This window comes from Microtus oregoni, unplaced genomic scaffold (assembly GCF_018167655.1).
Source record: "Microtus oregoni isolate MIOR12 unplaced genomic scaffold, Mior012 000067F_ref0000223, whole genome shotgun sequence".
Classification (NCBI taxonomy): domain Eukaryota; kingdom Metazoa; phylum Chordata; class Mammalia; order Rodentia; family Cricetidae; genus Microtus; species Microtus oregoni.
In genome coordinates, this window is record NW_024543974.1 from 2,809,896 (window position 1) to 2,832,721 (window position 22,826).

Below are 22,826 nucleotides of genomic sequence, written 5' to 3' on the forward strand. Positions count from 1 at the left end.
CACTAATGTTCTTAGTTTCAGGATCTGAGAAAGAGCCAGCCTAAAGTACAGGGAATTGGCTAGCTATGTGAATATAGCTAGATTCTGTGCTGACCTTGGGGTGTGCTTCAGAAACTGGAAGAATTACCACCCAGGAGATGTGGTGAGAGAGAAAGGAAAGGACTCAAGTGCATGGAATGTACAGAACTTCATTCTTAGATAAGTCTACACAACATGGTGTCTATTGACAATGACAGCATATTGTATATGTCCACGCTGCTTAGAGCAGATTTGAAGTTTCTTCACCTTAAAAGAAAGTTTGCGAGGTTATGCATATGTTTGTTACCTTAATTTAGTGACTACAATACTTCAAAACATGCGAGCCACAAACACATACAACCTTCACCAGGTAAAAGTATTATAAATATTTGTTATTTCGAAAGTAATAAAATAATTAAAAAGAAGATAATTCTTCTGTCTTTGTGTGTCTGTCTTCTCTATATAGTGTTCCTATATTCTGAAATTTCTTGGAATTGTACAGTGGTAACAAGCAGGATTCAGAGAGGTAGACAATAAATCCTGCAGTCCTGGGAGAGAGAGGCAACTGTCTGATAAAGGATGCCTTTGTACAAAAGGCTGAAAAGTGACTCCCATTGAAGACACAATAAACTTCTTCCAACTGTGAATGCAACCTTATTTGAAAAACAAAACAGGTCCTTGAAAATGTGATTAAAGACCATAAGCTGCCAGGATAATCCTGGATTCTGCCAAGTGGGCCCTGAAGGTCACTACAATATCCTTAGAAGAAGGAGGAGGAAGAAACAAAGAAGCACACAAAGTAGGAGAAGGCCAAGTGAAGATAAGGTAGATTGCAGGGTATAGTTACAGCTCAGGAGTGCTTATTTGGCCATGAGACACTGAAGGAGGGAAGAAGTAGACTCTCTCTTCGAACCTTTAGAAGGGCAACAACTTTATGAGATTTTGGACTTGTAACAAGGCAGCCTCAGCCCCATTCTTCTCCTATCTTATTAACCAACACCATAACTTAGTCTTCAAGTCAGAGTCCTGGGTGGCAAACATGACCATAGGAGTGGTCAACTCAGTAGTAGCTTCATGTATGGAGTATTAGGGGCATACCCACCACGATGCAGAGGTATTCACAGGTACTGTTTTCTCTTATTTCTAACCCTCCCACAAGTGTTGGCACAAGAACTGGTATCTTTCATCTGTGGAGCAAACCCCAGGAGTATCCAAGTACAAGCCAAAGGTCTCATTCTGCCAAACTCTCTTAAGCGCAGTGCATCTACTCTTAAGGTTTTATGACTCCAGAGACAGCCAAGTAGAGAAGTCAAACATGGGGATTTGGTCTAACCTCAGGAGGGTTCAGGGCTGGAGACACTGCCATATACAACTCAGCACAGAGACATTGTTTAAAGTCCTGACTCAAGTAGATGACCTTGGGAGATTGTTATAGAACAAAATAGGAAATCACAAACCAAGTTCAAGTAACTTTACCATTTGAAGTTGGGAAAAGGAAGAGAAACCAATAAAGGAGAGCAAGAAGGCCTAATTGTATATTGAGAAGAACATGGGGGTTGAGATGAGACATTTATGAAACCATGAAAGCCAAGAGTGATCCATCTAAGGTCATTAATGATGACAGCAACTCGAGTGCTGCCTCAGTGACAACTGCTGTAAGATAATGCTCTTGTACCCTATAAAGATTTGTCACTAGTATTGGTTTAATAAAACAATGATTGGCCAGTAGCCAGGAAGGAAGTATAGGCGGGGCAACCAGAGTAGGAGAATTCTGGGAAGAGGAAAGACAAAGATGCAGTCACCAGCCAGATGCAGAAGAAATAAGATGAGAATGCCTCATTGAGGAAAGGTTCCAAGCCACGTGGCTAAACACAGATAAGAATTATGGGTTAATTTGAGTTAAAAGAGCTAGTTAATAATAAGCCTGAGCTATTAGGCCAAATAATTTGTAATTAAATAAGCCTCTGTGTGTTTCTTTGGGACTAAATGGCTGTGGAACCAGGTGGAACAGAAACTTCCGTCTAAAGACAATGACTCTAGAGGTAGAAGGTTGACCTTTTGGCAGCTGTAGTTAATTAATGATGGAATACATATTAGTGAAAGATAAGGAAGAAGCAGACAAGAGAAAGCTGGAAACACAAGCACACAGGTCGGATGATAATGGTGCCGCTAGCCATCATAAAACCATGTCCCATAGCATTGTTGAACAGGTATTCAAACTGTTTATGATGTTCTGCACAACTTTCTGACTATATAAAGCCAGCTCGAGTGCCATCTACATTGTAAAGTCCTAGCTAAGTTTATGGAAGGTGTAGCCATTTCACTTTCCCCTCCCAAGCAAACAAAGCTTACTTGTCCTATTTATAGCACCTCAAACTGTCTGCCTTTGTTATGTCCTCCAGCACATTGCCCCTACTGGGTGCTCATTAGATGTGTTACACAAGTGTCACATTACAAGTATGGATGAGCCAGGCGGTGGTGGCGCACGACTTTAATCCCAGAACTCAGGAGGCAGAGGCAGGCAAATCTCTGTGAGTTTGAGGCCAGCCTGGTCTACAAGAGCTAGTTCCAGGACTGGCTCCAAAGCTACAGAGAAACCCTGTCTCAAAAAACAAAACAAACAAAACAAAACAAATATGAATGAGATGGTGATGGACTGTCAGTTTTCTAATATTTTGAAATTTTACTTGAGGAGAAAGTAAAATCTTCTGACTACTGAAGGCATGTCTTCTGGTAGACTATTGGAAAACTATCCATGGGGAAGGGAAATGACTCAAATCAAAACATTTCTCTATGTGGATAATAGGTACCAGGAGCTTGATCTTCAAATTTTCATGCGCATAAATGACTCAAGCCCCTTTAGCTCATGTAGAACAAAAAGGAACCACATGCTTGCACATCTCACACATGTGAGTATTGCTTTATGTCACTTATGGAAATTTTAGAGATTTGTAGTTTCATGTAGCTGAGTCTATTCTAAATAAATATGTATATGCATAAATGTATAAAATAATATATAAAATATGAAGAGATAGGAATTGGTTAAATAATCAATAAATTTATTAGAGGGGCTTCCAAGGGGCATGTGGTTGTTTTACTAAAATACATACTGATTTATGCAGTTCTCTTTCAAGGCTTTAATTGAGTTATCAGATAAAACTGTGGAGAAGTAATGAAAACAATAAGATTTCAGCCAATGTAGGATGCTGGATACAGTCCACAGAGTATTAAAGAAGGAGTGACAATCACAGTCTACATTAAAAGACTCAAAGTTCACATAATAAGAAATTCAATGGCCTGTTCCAAAATCATGAAGACTTACAGAAAGTACATTAAAAAAAAACAAATTTTCTACAGGGCTACTGAACATGTACCTTGTTGGTATCAGCAACGCTGTTTTGTCGGGCATCAAAGATGATGAGTTTATGTGATTGTGCGTTAGCATCCATTATTGTCTGTAGGTATTTTTCATCTTCTTTGCAGCGTTTATCATTGGGACCCACCAGTGGCTGGCTGCAACGTGTAATCGTTGCCTGACTTTCTGGGTGAATCCATGATAAAACCTAATGTTTTTAAAGCAACAAATAAATCATATCTGCTGATAGAGATCATTCATAAATTAATATAATTAATTGGTAAGAAAAGTATAATCTCTCCCAAAGAGTTTTCTCATAGCTCTGAGTAGGTAAGCTAGTCATAACATTGTAGTGGCCAAAATACTTAAAATGTGTTGGTCACACTAAAAGACCAACTATATTAACTAGATACTCTATAAAAAAAAAACCCTTTCTGCCTTTGAAATTCTATCATTTTAAGTAAAATAAAAGTTAAGTCGAACTATTACTAAAATCTAGTCCCATTTCTATTTGACTGGCTAGTTTCATATTTTTTTCTAATATTAAAAAACCCTCTGTATCTCTATAATAACATAAATAGCAGCGTGAGGTCTCATATTAAAAACAAATCTATAACTCTGCCACCAGATCTCTCATTTTCCTGCAGTGGTCAAGTGACACAAGATTACTCTGATGTAAACTCTAGGCATGATTGTTTTAGTACCATGCAGCTACATCAATGCACACAGCAGGAAGAAAGAATGGATTTTCACCAGAGTGAATGGTGGAACCAAGAGGTAAACTGTAGTGCAACCGCACGGTCATTCTTGCTACTCCTCTATTATTCTTGGCTATATCTGGAGTGCAAAATTTAAGGTACCTTTGCATTTAGAAATAGGACATATACAAGAGTGAGATAGCAAATGCGTGTTTATGTAATGAGTTATTTCTTAAGAATCAAAGATACAATCGGGTTTACAAGCTAAGTTTTTACTTTCCATTTTGTATTAGATAAAATGCAGTGTCTTTATATCTAAATAGCAATGCCTATTACTTACAGGGACTCTGCCTTTTGCTCGAAAGGCTGCCACTTTTGAATGGTCATCATCTTTTACACTAGTTGGCACAACAATGATGGCAGGGTAGGTATCGCAGAATTCATAATTACTGTTTATTTTGGATATTTTCCAACTTTCATTTGGCAATCCCTGTAGGGTATTAGAGAAGGAAGAAGGGGAAATACTCACCTCTAATTTGCAAACAAACAAACAAAGTATGAATCACACCTCTTTCCTATTTTAAATGAAAATTCATTTGTAATTTTTTCAATGTTATTTAACTAATAATGCCTCCAATAAAATTTAATAGCAGTTTGGATCCTTATTCATCAGTTCTTTATGAGATATGTAATAAAAACATCTAGAAGCAGATAGCTTGGTAATAGATCACTTGCCTACTATGTGCACAATCCTGGAAGGGAGCATGGGAAAGGAAAAAGGAAAGATGGCAAGTAAGAAGACAGATAGCAAGGTAGAAAAGACATGCAGGAAAACAGCAGCAAGGCAGGCAGGCAGGCAAGATGAAAGGAAGGAGGAAGAAGAGTGAGGAAGGAAGAAGGAAGGAAGGATGGGTTCTTAAAACTCTGAGTTTCAAACCCTTGTCCACACATTCTACTAATCCCTCTGGAAAACGATGGCTAAACACCAACGAAGTCAAAGATATGTCATAGGAGGAGAGGGCACCAGGGAATCAAGAACCAACGTGGCATACTCTACCTGTCTCTTATATTCAGATACTGGATCATAAACTTTCCAGCCATTAACTGGAAACTTTTCTTTATAGTTGAATGCAAATAGCACCTGTATATAAAACCCACAAAATACATGTGAGCATTTGTGTTAGAACTCCTATTTTACTCTGCAAATTTTAAAGTAACAAATTGGAAGCTTTTCTTAATTATTACACAGAAGAGAACGAATCCAAATATTTGAATTTAGTTGTAACACAGAAAAGAGATAAAGGCAACTTCTAAAGGAATGCATGCAGGAAAGGTTTACTTTGTTGTACTTGCCTGCCCATTAGAAAGAGGAAAAGCATGCTTGTTGAGGTTTTCAAATATCCCAAGTTTTCGTTGTTCCTCCTGCTTATATGCAAGTCTCAGGTTTCTCATATCCTAGTAAACAATGAGCACCTGTTAGCAAGATACCCTGTCATATATACATAAAAATGTTTATTTACCCTCATTTTATACTATATAGTTCTCCAACTCACAGAAGACAAGTTAACAAAAATACTTCCAATGAGATTTGAAAAATTAAGGAACCTGGAATAAAGAGGATGTTAATGTGTATGTATATATATATTATGTGGGGGTGTCAACAGAATAATTAAGAATAATGCTGAAGTGTAGCTCTTCACAGTTGATGAATTCTGGCAGGGGTGGGGTGGGGAAGACTAAGTTTTCTTCAAGGGATTGGCCACTGGGAGTTTGACCATGCTCCATTGAGTAGTTGTGCAACACAAACCGAATTTGGTGTGGGTTTTTTGTAAGAGAGGAAACAAGAATGGGAGGGTGGAACTGGGAGGAATGGTATTATTGGGGTACATTGTTCAACATTCCCAAATAATCAATAAAAATATTATGTCATGTATTATGTCAAAAGAATTAAAAAAAAGAATAATGTTTATACACAAAACAAGTACCACCACACTCTGTGTACTTTCTGGCCAAAAATATGCCATGGAATGTATTGTTCAAGTTAAGCTGATGAAGGAGCCAACTACATAATTTACTACTTCATCCATGAAAAAGAAATGTTGCAGATACTTGCCCCTATGTACTCACTGAAAGTAGTCACTACTATGTGGAGACTATAGCTCTCAGCAATGTCCTTGTAGTAATATAATGTTGTTTCTTAAGATCACTTAAGAATGCTTTCCTTTGTCCCAGTGTTCTCCCTGATGGCCAAATGCCCCACCACAAGTTATCAGGAACCAGTGTATCAAGTCTAAGCTCTTAATGTGTGATTTCTTCCAATGTGAGTGTTTTAAGCATAGCCTTTCAACCTTTTAAAATCTATGTTCAAACAGTATCATTCTTCTTTAACATAAAAATAAATTTGAAAATAAATATAATGACAAAGAAAGAAATAGTATCATGGGAAGTAAAGTTATTGTGATACTTATATAACAGCAAATGAATGGCAATAACCCAAATGTCTATCAGTAGAGGTTGTATCTGAATAATGTACAAGGCAGCTAAAGACCTCCTAAAAAGAAGCTGCAGCTCTATATACACTAGTATGAAGAAATTCCAAGATTACATAGCCACAGGGAAAGAAAGGTACAGAGCCATGTATATACTATCATTGTCCTTTTCTTTTCTTTTCTTTTTTATTTTCTGACAAGGTCTCACTAGGCAACCTTGGCTGGCCTGGAGCTTGCTATGTAGAGCATGCCAGCCATGAATTCACAGAGATCTGCCTGCCTCTGCCTCCTGAGTGCGGATACTAAAGGTATATGCCACCATGTGGCTCATTGTTTCTTTTAAAGAAATGTTTCCATGCACAAGGTATCTGTGCAGTGTTATATTAGGCATTAGTAAGTATGTCTGCAGAGTGTGGTAGACTGGGAAAGAAAGACTTGATGCTTTACTATATACAGCTTTTGTACTTTTGAATTATGAATCAACTTTAAAAAATAAAACTCAGGCTAGAGATATGACTATGTTCTTCCAGATGTATCCATGTTCAATTCCCAGCACCCACATGGCAGCTCACAACCTTCTGTGACTCCATTTGCAGGGAATCTGATCTGACACCCTCTTCTGGCCTTCACAGATACCAGGCAGATATTCATGCAGTCAAAACACCTACACATATAAAACATAATAAAATAAGCCATGTGTGGTCGTACATGCCTTTAATCCAAAGCGCTCAGGAAGCTTAGGTAGGCAGAACTCTATGAGTTTGAGGCCAGTCTCTGTCTACATAGTGAGCACCAGGCCTTCCAAGGCTACATAGTGAAAACGGACTGTGAAAACAAACAAATGAACAAATAAACAAAAAACTAACAACAAAAATAAAACCCCACACCTTGTGAGGTTCTCAGGCACAAGTTGGGAGCCTGGACTTTGTAATTCCAGGCCATGAAGCATTTAAACCAGCTGTCAGTCAATGCCCATGCCAGCCATAAAAATACTTTAGTAAAACAGCCACAGGACATGGGCCAAAGTAGCATCGCTTCCTGACATGACTGTTTTTCAAGTCACACTGGCTGGGCATACACCCTGGTAACTCACTTGCTGTTTAGAAATGCTCAGAGGGAAGGAAAAGCATTTTAATCCCTGCAAGAGTATATGCAACAAGTGTGGCATGTAGATTAGTGGTAGAGTATGTGCTTAGAATGTGAGAAGCCCTGGGCTCCCCTATCCAGGAAAGGAGTGAGAAGAGGAAGGATTGAGATTTATTGACTTTGTTGTGTGTGAACAAATAGGCATGCAACAAATCTGAACATCAATATGGACATCAATTCCAAGTTTAGAAGTGGTCTTGACAATTCTGCAGGCAGGATACATCTCCTGGTACATTAAGGTAGCTTTTAGTAGACTGTGTTATAGTAATAAAGTCATCAGGCATAAACCCTACTCATTTGAGGTCTTTTTTTTAGTGGCCATCATTAAAGATTTCCCACACATTCCTATCTAACATTTTGAAGAAAGTGAAAAGAAAAAAACCGAGGATAGTTCAAGGCATAAAGCAACAACATAGCCAAGAATCTTTAATCGCTAGAGTTCTAGAACAGACTGATGGTCTTTGACTATCAACTATGTTGAAAAGTACTTCTAAAACAGGAAACTCTGAAAGGGGGTATTGGATTCTGCTTTCTGTTTGGTTTCTCTGAGATGTGACAAATGATGCCAGCACTTGTGTTGCAGGTTAATTAGAAACGTTTCAACTTTCAAAAAGGATTGTTTTGATATGTTATACAGTGGTTTGCATCCTTTGATATAAGACTTGAAGGAATCGTTGTTCTGAAAACAGTACAAATTGTTCCTATGTTCCAGAGACCATAAGGGGCATGAGTCAGAAAAAGTTCCGAGTGGACCGCCCCATGCCAGTGTTTACTTGTGTCTGCAGCCTACCTTGCACACGATCTCTATACCACAAGAATTATCCCCATGGCTCTGGGCACCAATCTTCTCAACTCTGCTGATCACTCCAAGGGGAACATCAAGGATGAAATGTGGGTCCTAGGTTTAAAAATTAAACATCTATCAAAGTCAGAAAACAGAGTTTTCATGTTTTAAGTTGCTACATAGTTCTTACATATGATTGTTTACTTTGAAATGCAGTTATCATTGCCCCAGATAAGAAGCTGACATCTGAGAGATAGTATTCCGCACGAGGTCTATACCCAGACCACAGTGACACTTCTTCAAATCTAAGCACAAATTTAACAATTTTGATTGACACCCAAAATTTCTTCAATCTCATTGTCATGTAGTATCCCTATGATGGGAAGTAAGGGGATTGTTTACTTTCATTTACTGTTCACAAGATTTGAAAACGAAAGCATGCTTAAAAATCTTACCCTTTCTACGTTTTTGAAGTACATTTTAAAATCCGTCACTGTCAGGGTCCCACTCACTGCTCCCATAAATGGGCAGATATACATGACATCTTTCACTAAAAGAAGAAAACCAAAGTAGCAATGATTCTTATTGTCTTGTATTTCAGTAACTTCCAGCATGAGCTTCCAAATTTGTATGCATGATCCAGTCTTGTAGGAATTTAAAACTTTAAGGAATTATATCAGTTATTACATAATGGCATAAACAGTCTTCTGATACAGTTAAACTGTATTACTACTTAATAAGACTTTAAGTTAAAAAAATTATAGTATGTTTATTTTGTTCTTTTTTCAGGTAGTTAATATCTTCCCTGCTTAAAAGTTGATAATGCTCAAAATATTAATTATCCTCTGAAGTCACTGGGCTCTCATTCTATAAACTGCTGCAACCTAAAACTAGTAAAAGCTTAACAGTAAAGGCTAAACTGCTTTGCAGCTGAAGAAAACTTGCACACTATGAATGAAGTAGAGAAAGACTTCTTTCATGAGCTGAGAGTATAGCTCAGTGCCTGAGGCCGTAGTATGGTTACCTGCTAGGAGGGCTTGCTTAAAATTCCTTATCAGCCAGGCATGGTAGTGCACACCTTTAATCTTAACCAGTAGTTGTAGAAGCAGGAGGATCTCTGTGAGTTTAAGCCATCCTGATCTACATAGTGAGTTCCAGAACAGACTCTATCTCAAAAACTAAATTTCTGTATCAAAGTTAATTTTCTGTTTCTTATCAATCAAATATGCACAGTATGTTTAATTCCTGTGACAGTTAAAAGGCTAACCTCTATCATAAAGATTGTGCATCTTTATGGTTTTCCCACAGTGCCAATCCACTGCATTGTTGGAGTGACCAGAACATACATAGCTACAGACATAATTCACAGCAGTAGGATGACTCAGCCAATTGTCAAAGAACTCTCATTTTTTTTTGTAATTTAGTAAGTTCTGAATGTCTTCTATTGCTGGGAGCTGGGTTTGATATAATTAGACAAAGTCCCTGTTCACAGACACCTGGGGACATGTGAGATTTGACACAGAAAATCACCATTATACTATAGCATTAAAAATGCTAACATAATGACATGGACACACAGTGATGGACTTCAATTAAGAAGCATCTTCATTCATCAGAGAAGCAGATGGGGGAGAAAAGAAAAGGGAGGGAGAAGAGTGGTGAGTTGTTAGAAGTTTGTTACTATGGATGCATCAGAGGGAGCAGTAAGGGTGGAAACTCATGAAGCTAGCCAGATAGGTTAACAGGGAAATGTACTAGTAAATGTATCTGTTGAATGTCAAAGCATCATTAGTATGTTATCCTTAAAAGAGAAAAAATAGCAGAAGCAAAACCCTGTGGGTTTATAGCATATGTACAAGTACAATGGATGCTAACAATAGCAAAGACTGGAAGGACACATGAGAGTATACACATGTATAGTCCTTACCCTACACATAAAAGTAGAAAATTTTGCAAGATGTGATAGTGATAGCACACACAGTCAATACCAGCATTTGGGAAGCAGATACAGGTGGATTTCTGTTTGTTCAAGGCCAGATTTGGTCAAAATAGAAAGTTGTAAGCCAACCACGACTACATAGTGAGACTGTCTCCAAAACAGAAGTGTAAAATGACTTGAAAATGTAAAATGTAAATCATATAAGCAACTAATAAAATAACAGAAAGAACTGCAGCAACTACACAGACAGAGGAGATAAAATGCATACTGAGAAAGTACTCAATAAATTAACAAGGACAGAGCTCAGTGGCAGGGTGCTTGCCTGACAAGCATTTAGGCTTTCAGTTCAGTCCTCAGCACTGTAACAAAGAAAAAAAAAAGAAGAGAAAGAGTATTCATTTAAACCAAAACATGACCAAAAAGGCAAAGAAGACACCAAGAACTAAATGAGACAAAAGAAAATAAATAATACGATAAATTTAAAATTAATTATTTTATAATATATTAATGACCCCAACATCACAAATTTAAGGCACAGAATGTCAGATCATGGACAAAAACAAGATTTTTAGCTGTACATGGCTCAAAAGAAACCTACTTTACATTAAATGAAGGAATAAAGAAAATATGTTACATACATACATATTTAACATAAAGAAAATGGAAATCATATTTACAGGAAAATGAATGCAAATCCAAAGTTCAATAATAAACCAGATTCAGAAACACAAATACTGCATACTTCCTATCATATGCAGATCCTAAATTTTAATGTGTGTGTGTACTCAAGTGTGTGCATGTGCTTATCTATGGATACAGACCATGAAACTAGATGGGAATATAAAAGGGTGGAAAGAGGTATTGGTGGTTGAGAGAGGCTAAAGAGGGCAAGAATGGATGCGACATAAAAGCAGAATGGGGCCTTTTGTGGGTAGGAAAGGAACCAACAGGAATGGGTGGGACTGGGGAATGTAGAACAGCATGGGGAAAAGGATCAATAACAACAAGGCATGGGACATAACCTGGATAAATCCCTGGATTTGATCTCTATTACTGTATAAAACAGGTGTTGTGGAGTTCTGTAATCCAGAACTCAGGAGGTTGAGGTAGAAGGATCAGGAGTTCAAGGCCAGCTTTATTTACATAGTGAGTTTGAGGCTGACTTGAGCTATATAAGACTCTGTCTCAGAAAAATAAATGCATATGAAAACACCATAATTAAACCCATTATTTTGTATGCTAATTTACAAAGCTAAAAAAAGATATGAATATTTTGAAATTGAAAATAGGTGTATCAATGTGAATTAAGAAAAAGCTAAAATATCTACAATAATATAAAACAATGAATTTTTTGGAGCAAAGAGTTATTACCAGGAATAAAGAAGGTAATTTTCTACTAATCACAGGGTCAATTCATAAGAAGGATATAATAATTATAAACATGTATGTACCTAGAACTTTAAAACAGAGAAAAGTGATTGATCTGCAATGAGACACAGATATCCAGAATAAAGGAGGGAACTGCAGGCTGAGTAAAGACACAGAGGATCAAATGATACCAACAAATTCAACCTAATTAGCATCTATAGTACACTCCAATAAATAACAACATAATACATGTTCTTTTCAACAGTGTATAGAACACTCAAAAGATCATATTGGGGCCATAATACAATTCTTAAGATATATTCAAAACATAAGTTATAAATATGGGTGCAACATCCCTCAGTGCAATTTTAATCTATCAAACCTTGATGCGGGAGGGTCATCTGTCTATGTGTTACTTTCATTGGTTAATAAAGAAACTGCCTTGGCTTTTTATAAGGGCAGAATTTAGACAGATGGAGTAGACCGAACAGAATGCAGAAAGCAGAGTCAGGCAGTCGCCATGGCTCTCCTCTCCGAGACAGATGTAGGTTAGACTCATCCCAGTAAGCCACAGCCTCGTGGTGCTACACAGATTTAATGGAAATGTGTAGAATGGAGCAGCGGGCTCCCACACGGCTAGCTTAGCCCCGGAAATAACAACACACAAATTGTATTCTTTTAAACACTGCCTGGCCCGTTATCTGTAGCCTCTTACTGGCTAATTCTCACATCTTGATTAACCCATTACTAATAATCTGTGTAGCACCATGAGGTAGTGGCTTACCGGGAAGGATCATAACCTGCGTTCATCTTGGAGAGGAGAGCTATATCATCTGCACAACTATGCTTTCTTTCTCCTAGCAATTAGTTCTGTTTACTACGCCTACCTAATTTTCTGTCCTATCAAAGGGCCAAGGCAGTTTCTTTATTAACCAATGAAAGTGATACATAGATGACCCTCCTCCATCAGAAATGGGTTAATCAAGATGTGAGAGTTAGCCAATATGAGGCTAGAAATAATGGGCCAGGCCGTGTTTAAATGAATACAGTGTCCATGTAATTATTTCCGGGGCTAAGCTACCCATGCAGGAGCCAGGAGGCATGAAAAGCAGGCCTGCTGACCTCATCACTACAAAACCTAACAATGCAGAGGAAGATAATACATGAAAGAAAGTAGAGTTTATCCTGGGACTGTGTTGACCAAGCATTCAGAATGAATTGATGTAATCTGCCATATTACAGGTTAAAGAAAAGTAACACTATTAATTGATACCAAAAACATGCATTTCACAAAATTCAGTTACTGACTACAACTGTTACTAAAGTAAGAGTAGAAAAAATGTCTTTGATATGATAAAGGACAATAACCACCTACAGTCAACATCATATTTAATGAAAATGTGAACATTTTCCCAACATAAGGAATAAGAACATCTACTCTCATGCCTTCTCTTTAATTTCATACTGAAGGTTTTACACAAGAGAAAGAAAGCAAAAGCATTCAGACAAGAGAGGAAGAACCAGAACACTCCTACACTGCTAGATATATACTAATACCAATTTCTTAAGTTAAATGACCCACTCTATCCCTTAGACATTTATCCAAGAGAAAGAGAGTATGTGTATAAAGGCTTTTTAAAGAATGTTCATAACAATTTTATTTATAATACAAAAACAGCAGAAACAACCCAAATAGCCACCAACACGTGAATGCATCCTTAAATGAAGCAGTATTCAGCAATAAAAAGGAATGATTGTTAACTGATATCATAATGTAGTTGAATATCAAAACAAGTATTTGAAAGAAATAAAGGAAAAAACCCTACAATTTCACTTCTGGAAAGTACTCAAAAATATAAACCACAGTTTGAGGGCATAGAGACAGGAGAAGAGATGGAAAGGGGTGACATGAGAAAACTACTGGGCTGGATATGTTCGTTACCATAAGAGTGACAATGGTTTCCCAAGCGTATGCTATGTCAAAACTCACCCTGCTCTAAACTACTACTCAATAGGGAGTATTTTACTTTACAATGACCTACTTTAATACTTTGCCTCCAGGAACATATTTTATTTAATAGTGGGGGTTAATTTACTTACCCTTTGCAAGGCACTAGAGGAATTTAAAGCACACTTACAAAGCTTAAGGATGTGCAGCTGTTCCTAACATGTACCTGTAAGATATTTCCAATAACTGGGAGAGGCACAGGGCTATGTGAGAACCTCCACCTCCCAAAGCTGCATTTCCAGAGTAAAAAAGAGACACAAAGAGGAGAGAATGAGGCTCTGGTAAGACAGCCCAACCATTCAAATGGTCCTAATATGTATGAGATGACTATATTGAAACTGAACACCCATGCTGGGAGAGAGCCATGAAGCAAATAGCCCAGCAAAGTTGACTATCCAACCCAGCAAACTGGGATGAAAAACTTATACACAGACGCCCCTCCTACATACCATCTCTTGAGATGCATGGCATTTTATCACGGGAGGTATGGTAACCCTCATGCCATTACTTTATATGCCAGGATGGCAGTACATGCTATTTTCTTCCAGTAAAATTATATTTTTGATAATCACAGAAGTCAACAAAAATTATTTAAAGTTCTCCAAATGTTACTAAGATGCTATTGCAGTCATCTACTGATCAATTAGTTTATGGTGAAATAGTCCATCAAAGCAGCAAGGCAGAAATTACACTGAGTAACTAATCAGCTCTCATTTCATGATGAACAGGTTTGCTTCTGTTCTTTTGGTAAACACTCAGCTGCCACTTAACCTGGATCCTCTATATTATTCCATCTCAGGATGATGCTAACAAGAAAGAATGGACCTCGTTCCTTAATTAATCAGTCTAGCTGATCTCCAACATAAACATCACCTATGCTTTCAAAGTACCACTTCATTTTATAAATTCCTATAACAAATGGTATACGTTAAACTTACCAATGGCCTTAATTGATTCTCCTGGAAAAAGTGGAGCTTCTTCCATCTGTGCCAGTTTATTTCCATCCCGTAAAGCCTGGCAAGAAACCAAACAGGAATAAATCTAACTTTCCATCTGTAGATTGAGGAGAATGCTGGTATTCTGGGATCTCTTGATAAGGCTACAGAAGCATGCAAAAATGTAAGCCCCCTCCCCCTTAAACATTTTAAAAGCTCAGCACTACAGGACGTCATGCTGCATATTCTAGCAAATTGTTACAACATATTTACAATTAACAGTTAGAAAGCATTAATACAGAAATGGCTTGATGGGACAGATAGATACTTAATCAGCACACAGATAGGTATTGTAAGGTGCCATCAAATTTGAAAATAAGGTCAGAAAAAAATGTTATCTTCTAAGCGTGAAAGTAACACAAATAAAAACACTAGAGGTGAGGTACTTAGCCAAAGTAGAAATGACAGAGCCTACGAAATAGTTTGGGAAACCCTGAGGCAGAATTAAAATGACCAGAGAATGGTCTCAGAATAGTGCACAACTAAGAAAAGCCCTAGGCTTTGGCACTGAGGCCCAGCTACACGCAAACATGTACATGTATGTGTGTGCATGTGTATATAAGTGTGTGTGTACATGTGAGTGTGTGTGTATGCATGTGTGAGTGTACATCAGGGAGCATAAAGAATGAGAATGCCATTGTTTGTTCACTCTAGGCTATGAGATTACATTGGCAGATGAGAGTACAAGTTGAACATCTGTAATGTGAATATTCCAAATAGGAAACGCTCCAAAATATGAAAGCTTTTGAGAGCCAATATAATGCTAAGTGGAAAATTCCACACCTGACCTTATGTGAAAGGTGGCAATCAAAACACATATACTAAAAAGTATTGTATAAGTTTTCCTTCAGTCTATGTGTGTAAGGTCTAGATGACACAAAATTTATGTTTATTTTTGGGTCTCATTCAATACTCCAAAATATGAAAAATTCCAAAATCTGAAACACTTGTCCCAAACATTTGAAATAAAGAACACTCAACCTGTTTTGCAATGTATACTGTGGGGCAGGGTGTGTTCACCACACATTTCCCAAAGCCAATTCATTTTGTTTTTGTTTTTTTATTTTCGAGACAGGGTTTCTCCGTAGCTTTTGGTTCCTGTCCTGGAACTAGCTCTTGTAGACCAGGCTGGCCTCGAACTCACAGAGATTCGCCTGCCTCTGCCTCCCGAGTGCTGGGATTAAAGGCGTGCGCCACCACTGCCCGGCTAAGACAATTCATTTTATAACTAATTTCACACTCCCCAAGGAAACTGTTAATGAGTTACTAGGTTCATTGGCTACAGTTATGCTAAAAGAAGGATGGCTGGGCAGTTCGTGCCTATATTTATACTATGAGGCTGACATTGTGATTTGGGAGCCAGCTTCTTGTAAGCTTCATTGTATGGTTCCAGATAACTCATAGGGGAGCAGAAAATGGAGTTCCTGAACTCCAAAGCTAGGACAGGATCCTAAACTTGGGGCCTATTCTAAGGTACTGCCACTCTGTGAGTTACTACCAAGGAAAACAGTCATTTTCTCCTTGGCATGTCTAAAACGATGTGAAATGAACAAGAATAAGGTGATCCAAACCACAGCAACTACAAAGCTATATTTCATAGAACATTATTTCCCAGGAGATGTAAATAGTTATTTAAAAAAAAAAAACAAACAGGGAAATGCTATGTTAGAAAAAGTGAGCTAGGCTTTAGTGTGTTAATGCACACCAGATCAGCAAGAGGGCGCTAGAGTACAACACATGCCTCATACCTCCTCAATCAGGGAGTACTTTTTCAGGAATACCTGTTAACACTTGGGAGGGCATTAACATGCATCAGAAAACAGGGAGGGCAATGATGATCAGGGATATGGTATGTACGTCTCTTCCACCCAGAGGACAGAAGATTATATGGTCCATCCCTTCCTTATCAAAAAGTGTAGTGTTAAAATCATATATACATTAGGGTTCATCGTTACAACCAAACAATGTATTAAATTTGAATTTGTAGTATAGATTAAGACATTTTTCATCAGAAAATTTCTGTAAAATTTTGATTTTATAGTGACAGAGATCAAACTTAGGATAGATACTGTATATGCTAAGCTGGTATTCTATCACTAAGTCACACCCCCATCTGAACATTACTTTTAAGACTTTCATATAAACTTGACTCTCTTTTTCCATGTAATGTCCAACTTAATCATTTTATTATACTTGTTTTGGTCCCTGCTAGCAAATCCAAGGCCTTAATCGTGCTTTACCACTGAGCTCTGCCCTCAGCCCCATTTATACATTCCTTTTTATTTACATCTGACTTGGGAATATGCCTTTTATACAACAAAGCATAAACCAATACGCATACTTTTAAACATCTGGTTTTATAAATACTTAAATACCAACAATCTTAATAGAAGTCTTAATCTGAGGCCTGCTTTAATTTACTATCTGATCTACTGACTAATTTTATGGCTTAATTACTAAGTAAGAAAGCTACTTTAATCAATGTTGGAGTTGTAAACTACAAGCATTACATTTTTAGAGCTTACTTTAATGAGCAAATATTATACTATAAAATGGAGATTCTATAACTTATATTTAAAAATAACTAAGGATAGATTATTTTGGAATCTATTTATGAAAGCAAGCTTCTCTAATCACTAGAATCTGGAGGAGATTTGGGAAGAGAAGACACCTGTTCAGCTTTAGAGCAAGCCACATCAAAATTTAAGACTTCAAGCCTGAGCTAGTCAATAAAACCCTGCCAGAATGCACAAGGCTCTCAAGATAAACAGTACAGAACAACTGGTTCTCTTCTTGTCCCATATTAATAGTCAAATATGACTGGAAACATCTGTGCATTTTTATGAGGCATGAATATGTTGGTGAACACAGTGAGATAAAACTTTCACTAAGTATGGGACATGTTTTTAAAGGATGAAAAAGCATCTATTAGAATAACACAAAAAAGGCCCCAATGCTTCATATTCTTCCATAAGAGAAAGGAATACATTCAGCTTTACACAGGAAATCAAGAGACAATAGAAGACTCATTTTTGGTGAATATAGTAGATTCCCTTTATGAAGCTGTGTTAGGAGATAGGACTCACATTTGTGCTATATTAAGCTTTTACTGCAACTATCAGGTTGCACAGGACATGATTTGACCCTTGATTTATCCAACCTATGTACAGCACAACTGAAAAATGAAATAATTTGATCTCATAATCAAATAATTTGATTTGCTATTGGTGCCTCTATTTTCAATGTTGCTCAGCTATGAGCTCATCTCAAATTTGGTGCTTTGATCTTGAATGTGTAGCTGAGATCTACAACCTCCTGACTTTATTGCTGAGGGTTCTAACCCACCTAGATGACTCCGGCCACTGTTTTTCATAATGTGACTCTAAACTTCTGGATGAACAGTTTATGTATCAGCTGCATGCCTAAAGCAGTGATTTTATAGTTGAGTCATAAAAGATGCTTCTGGAGTCAATGGAGGAGGGTTCTGGGCAGGTGATGGAGGACAAAAGGAAGGCTGATCACTTGGGGCTTGACAGGCATCCACAGCCCTGCTCTTCTACAGATTCTCCTATTCAGTTTCTATATCAGTAGCAGGAAAAGCACTACTGCTTCATGAATCTGGAGACATCTGAAAGTATGAAGGAAACAGCAAGATTCTATATTCTGATTAATAAAAACAAAATAAATATGCTCATTCCAAAAATACAAAATACCTGGTGCTGTGTTAGGCACGAACCATGTAACTTTAAACTTTAGATGTATGGGTGTTTTGCCTACATGTATACATATGTGAATCACATGGCCAGAATAGGGCACTGGATGACCTAGAACTGGAGCTATAGACGCTAGTAAACTGCCACGTGGGTGCTGGGAATTGGAAAAGCAGCCAGCACTTTTAACCTCAAGCCCAACTATGCAACTTTGAATAACAAAAGGTCTACACCCTTATAAAGAACTTGTAGCATTTGTGTTTACTCCTCTAGGTCCTTGCTAAAAGCTCTTCATACTCTTACAGTGGCAGACGTCAAGGTCATGTAACCCTATCTTGGGGAGCCAAGAAGTGTGAATAAAGCAACTTCTAGTTGACAAAATGTTGGATAAACCAATTTTTGCAAATAATGTCATAATGGAATCTACCAAGTATAGACAGGAGAACACTATTATAGTGTAAAAGCAACTGGAAAGCTTTGCTTATTGCCTAGATATCTAGTATGAAATGGCTTCTAGATGCACGGTCTGTAGCTACAAACAGATGAACATGGAGAACTTGCCACCTGATCAGCTTCAGCTTCAGAAGGGTAGCCATTGTGTTCTTCCTCTATCTCCTGCACAGCACCAGGTGCATGGACAAGAAGAAGCAGAGAAGAGAAAGAGAAACACGTGCAAACAGACAGGTGAAAGGACAGAATTTCTTTTTTAAGAGACAGTAACCATGTAAAAGTTGACACACCTTTTATGGCTTTGCAAATCACCACACTTGCCCCCTTCGAGTTAAGGGAATAACGTGTGGACCATCTATAGCATCCTCAGCCTAAAGTGTAGTGTCTATTTCTGTGTTGTGTTGGGGTAGAAAAATGAAAAGCAAACAAACATCATGGATTTCAAACAATGCACTGTCTTTATAAAACTAAGCAACACCATAGCAAATAGCAAAGAACATAACAGGCACATCATGTGCTCATAGAAAATAAAGCACACCACAGAAACCACATAAAAGGCAAAGTCAAGCCAAAATACAAAGGCAGTTCATACATAGGTATTTTAGACAGAGTAAGAATTTGTATATTCTAAAGAAGTATTATATTACCCAGGGGTAAATTTCATTGCATCATGCACATAACACATGCTCAAGATTTTACATATAAATACATACATATATACATATGTGTATTATTTTATTACTTATTAAATACTATGACATCTAATCAATGTCACATTAATATTTCTAACTACAGTATCAAAAGCATGCTTCAAGAAAACAAATGCCACATGTTTTTTTAATCTGTCCCTTTAAAGGTATGCTATTAATTTCTTCACAAAATCAATTTTCTTCTTGAAAGTTTAAAAACTTTAACTCAACAGGTGGTAGAAAGAATGTGAATGTTTAACACGACAGGATTATAATCCCTTTTAAAAGTGGTATCAAATCTCTAATAGTGAAAATATTAAAATTTAACAGTTTTACTTTATGAAACTGGTTCAAATGGCTATATTTTTTTTAATATTTTTTTATTAAGAAAAGAAGAAAAAAAACATAAACAAAAAACAAGTTTCCACCTCCTCCCAGCCTCCCATTTCCCTCCCCCTCCTCCCACCCTTCTCCCCCTCCTCCCACCCTTCTACCCCTCCCCCCACTCCTCTCCCCCTCCCTCTCCAGTCCACAGAGCAGTCCAGGTTCCCTGCCCTGTGGTAAGTCCTAGGTCCTCCCCCCTCCGTCCATATCTAGGAAGGTGAACATCCAAACTGGCTAGGCTTCCACAAAGCCAGCACATTAAGTAGGATCAAAACTCCGTGCCATTGTCCTTGGCGTCTCATCAGCCCTCATTGTTCGCCATGTTCAGAGAGTCCGGTTTTATCCCATGCTTTTTCGGTCACAGTCCAGCTGGCCTTGGTGAGCTCCCAGTAGATCAGCTCCACTGTCTCAGTGGGTGGGTGCACGCCTCGTGGTCCCGACTTCTTTGCTCATGTTCTCCGTCCTTCTGCTCCTCATTGGGACCTTGGGAGCTCAGTCCAGTGCTCCAGTGTGGGTCTCTGTCTCTGTCTCCATCCATCACCAGATGAAGGTTCTATGATGATATGCAAGATATTCTTCAGTATTGCTCTCGGATAGGGTCATTTCAGGTTCCCAATCCTCAGCTACCCAAGGAACTAACTGGGAACCTCATGTTGGGCACTTGGGAGCCCCTCTAGGGTCAAATCTCTTGCTCACCCTAAAGTGGTTCCCTTAACTAAGAATTGTGGTTCCGTGCTCCCCTATCCACCTTTCCTTTATCCCAATTCTCCTGATTCCCCAAGTCCCCCCTCCTTCCCTTCTACCTTTTCTCTCCACATCTCCCCTTACCCCCATCCCACCCCACCCCCAAGATCCTAATTTTCTCCCCGGCAATTGGGTCTACTTCCCTTAGCCAAGAGGATAACTATATGTTTTTCCTTGGGTTCACCTTCTTACTTAGCTTCTTTAGGTTCACCTATTGTAGACTCCGTGGCCCTAATTTATGGCTAGAAACCAATTATGAGCGAGTACATCCCATGTTCATCTTTTTGGGTCTGGGACACCTCACTCAGGATAGTGTTTTCTATTTCCATCCATTTGCCTGCAAAATTCGAGAAGTCATTGTTTTTTACCGCAGCGTAGTACTCTAGCGTGTATATATTCCATACTTTCTTCATCCATTCTTCCATTGAAGGGCATCTAGGTTGTTTCCAGGTTCTGGCTATTACAAATAATACTGCTATGAACATAGTTGAACAAATGCTTTTGTCATATGATAGAGCATCTCTTGGGTATATTCCCAGGAGTGGTATTGCTGGGTCCAGGGGTAAGTTGATCCCGAATTTCCTGAGAAACCGAAACACTGACTTCCACAGTGGTTGCACAAGATGGCATTCCCACCAGCAATGGATGAGGGTACCCGTTCCTCCACAGCCTCTCCAGCAAAGGTTATCCTTGGTGTTTTTGACTTTAGCCATTCTGACAGGTGTAAGATGATATCTCAAAGTTGTTTTGATTTGCATTTCCCTGATTGCTAAGGAAGTTGAGCACGACTTTAAGTGTCTTTTGGCCATTTGAACTTCCTCTGCTGAGAATTCTCTGTTCAGTTCAGTGCCCCATTTTTTAATTGGGTTAATTAGCATTTTAAAGTCTAGTTTCTTGAGTTCTTTATATATTTTGGAGATCAGACCTTTGTCTGTTGTGGGGTTGGTGAAGATCTTCTCCCAATCAGTAGGTTGCCTTTGTGTCTTATTGACTATGTCCTTTGCTTTACAGAAGCTTCTCAGTTTAAGTAGGTCCCATTTATTCAATGTTGCCCTTAATGTCTGTGCTTCTGGGGTTATACATAGGAAGCGATCTCCTGTGCCAAATGGCTATATTTTTAAGGCAACAAAAGAAGTAACAAATTTTGAAATAATTTACTACTTCACATATTTACATTTTAGTCAATAAATTTCAGTAATTACATAACACATTTTCATACTCAGAATAAATTTATGGCTACCCATCACGGCAGTGTAGATTTTAAATGCAGCCTGTTTTGTTGAAATTTCTAAGTTTTTACATACAAAGACAATGGAATCATTCTGTAATTTTAAATGTTAAAACAGAAAAATTAATGGATATTCAAAACAAATTCATACAGTATTTCAAAGTCCATGCAAGTACAAAGTCAAACACTAATATTTAACTGTATGATTCAATAAAAGAAAATGAATCTCACAAGCCAAAGAAAACAAGGTAAGATGGTAAATCAACTAGTATAGCAAGAGTTTTACTTAACTTCGTTATTTCTGTACAACTTCACTGGCTTCAATAAGATTACAAACTTCAAACTGAAGTAATTAAATCATACTACGAAAATCCAGATTGTTCCCATTTAATAAAAAATAGGTTCATTTTTTTTCATGTCTGACACTAGGAGTTAGATGCATGCAAATTACCAATCTTTGTCTTGCTTTATGAATATTCTGAAATAGAGGGAAGGAAATTCATGAGGAAAATATAAGCTACAATTCACTACATTTGTATTTTTAAAAATACCTATTTTTTTAAATCTTGCTTCAAGATTAGCACTTAAACTTTTTTTGGACTGAACATGCAAACACAGCATGATTTAAGGTCTTAGATTAGATGGACAACAAATGATCACTTTTTTGGTTGCTAAGTTCTTTAGCATGAATCACACAACAAGCATGTGTGTGTGTGTGTATGTGTGTCTGTGTGCATGCGCGTGCAAAACAATAATAATCAAAGAAAAGAGGCTATCAACTCCAAAAGAGTGGAGGTGGGGATACATGGGAGGGGTTCAAG

At 37.8% G+C, this 22,826-nt stretch overlaps 1 protein-coding gene across 6 annotated transcripts in view; it reads right to left on the bottom strand.

Annotated features, from left to right (window-relative positions):
• LOC121440446 (myotubularin-related protein 1-like) overlaps positions 1 to 22,826 on the bottom strand; it is a 69,602-nt gene that overhangs the window by 31,488 nt on the left and 15,288 nt on the right. For 2 of the 6 annotated variants that reach the window (XM_041641199.1, XM_041641198.1), the window contains 8 exons: positions 19,075 to 19,125; positions 14,744 to 14,819; positions 8,946 to 9,040; positions 8,497 to 8,604; positions 5,425 to 5,526; positions 5,129 to 5,212; positions 4,412 to 4,561; positions 3,393 to 3,581 (listed from right to left, as the gene is read on the bottom strand). In XM_041641199.1, coding sequence (XP_041497133.1) covers positions 3,393 to 3,581; positions 4,412 to 4,561; positions 5,129 to 5,212; positions 5,425 to 5,526; positions 8,497 to 8,604; positions 8,946 to 9,040; positions 14,744 to 14,819; positions 19,075 to 19,125 — 855 coding nt within the window. Of the gene's footprint in view, positions 1 to 3,392; positions 3,582 to 4,411; positions 4,562 to 5,128; positions 5,213 to 5,424; positions 5,527 to 8,496; positions 8,605 to 8,945; positions 9,041 to 14,743; positions 14,820 to 19,074; positions 19,126 to 22,456; positions 22,484 to 22,826 lie in introns of all 6 variants that reach the window. The other 4 variants (XM_041641202.1, XM_041641201.1, XM_041641203.1 and 1 more) reach the window with 3 other exon arrangements.